The sequence below is a fragment of the Mandrillus leucophaeus genome, unplaced genomic scaffold (genome assembly GCF_000951045.1).
Source record: "Mandrillus leucophaeus isolate KB7577 unplaced genomic scaffold, Mleu.le_1.0 Scaffold250, whole genome shotgun sequence".
Classification (NCBI taxonomy): Eukaryota; Metazoa; Chordata; class Mammalia; order Primates; family Cercopithecidae; genus Mandrillus; species Mandrillus leucophaeus.
The window spans coordinates 2,212,671-2,213,590 of NW_012102588.1; the positions used below are offsets into that span (position 1 = coordinate 2,212,671).

The 920-nt window shown below is 67.4% G+C and overlaps 1 protein-coding gene and 1 long non-coding RNA gene across 2 annotated transcripts in view; one reads left to right on the plus strand and one right to left on the minus strand.

The window, feature by feature from the left end:
* LOC105542113 overlaps positions 1-920 on the plus strand; it is a 24,273-nt gene that overhangs the window by 16,424 nt on the left and 6,929 nt on the right. The gene's annotated exons all lie outside the window — the stretch shown is intronic.
* The window catches only part of KLF10 (Kruppel-like factor 10), an 8,364-nt gene extending 7,444 nt beyond the window's left edge, over positions 1-920 (minus strand). Inside the window, exon 1 of the mRNA XM_011983494.1 lies at positions 790-920. Within this exon, the coding sequence (XP_011838884.1) occupies positions 790-825 (36 nt within the window). The 5' untranslated portion in view covers positions 826-920. The remainder of the gene's footprint in view (positions 1-789) is intronic.

The window sequence follows — 920 nt, forward strand, 5'->3', positions numbered from 1 at the left end:
GCCCCAGCTGCTAGGTCCCGCTTCCCACCCTCCCGCCCCCGAGGCGGCTCCCCGCCTCTTCCAAGGGGTCGTCAGAAGGCGGCCACCTGCCCCTGGGGTAAGAGTCCCCCTCCAGACGTCTGGAGGAGTAACTCGTCCCCCAGGGCGGTCGGCGGGCCCTCGTGTCATCCCCTGCGCCGACGCCAGGCGCCCCTTCCCCCAGCCGCCGGCTGTCTGCTGAGCAGCCCCCGTCTTCCAAGCGTGGGTTCAGACCCCCAGGATGGGTAGCCCACTAGCCTCTCCTGTGGACACCCCGCCTCCCGAGTGCTTGCGAGCAGCCCACTCCTACCCTGGCTCGCGTTCCTGAGCCAGACCGGGCATCTCTCCTCGGTGCCAGGTGCAGGGTAGCCCCCTTGTCCCTCTCACGACTCCCCTTACATGCCGTACCCCAACCTCGCTGCAGGGCAACAGCCCCCTCCTCACTCCTCCCCCGCTCCACAGTCGTCCTCCTCCTCACCAGCCCTCTCGGGTCTCCATGCGGAGTTGCCCCTTCCCCTCCTCAGTACATCTAGAGCAAGACCCCTGTCCCCGTCTCAAGATCCGAGCCCCCGGCTTCGACCCCCTCCCCAACACACACGCCCTCACTAATGCCCATAGTCTGCAGGCAGGAAGCCCTTTCCTTCCCCACGACTCCGCTGCAGCCCCGATTCTCAGGCGTGGCTGATGTCAGGGGCTCGGGGTTCGCGCCCCCTTTGACCCCCCCAGACACGACCAGGCGAGGAAGCACAGGGGCATCCCCAAATGACTTACCGCAGTCTGCTGGAGAGAGGCACCGAAGTTGAGCATGGTTGGCTGCTTGGCCGCCGGCGGCAAGCTGACTGGCTGCTAGGCTGCTGGCTGCTTGGCCACAGACGGGCGCCCGGAGACACTCGACGTCGCTC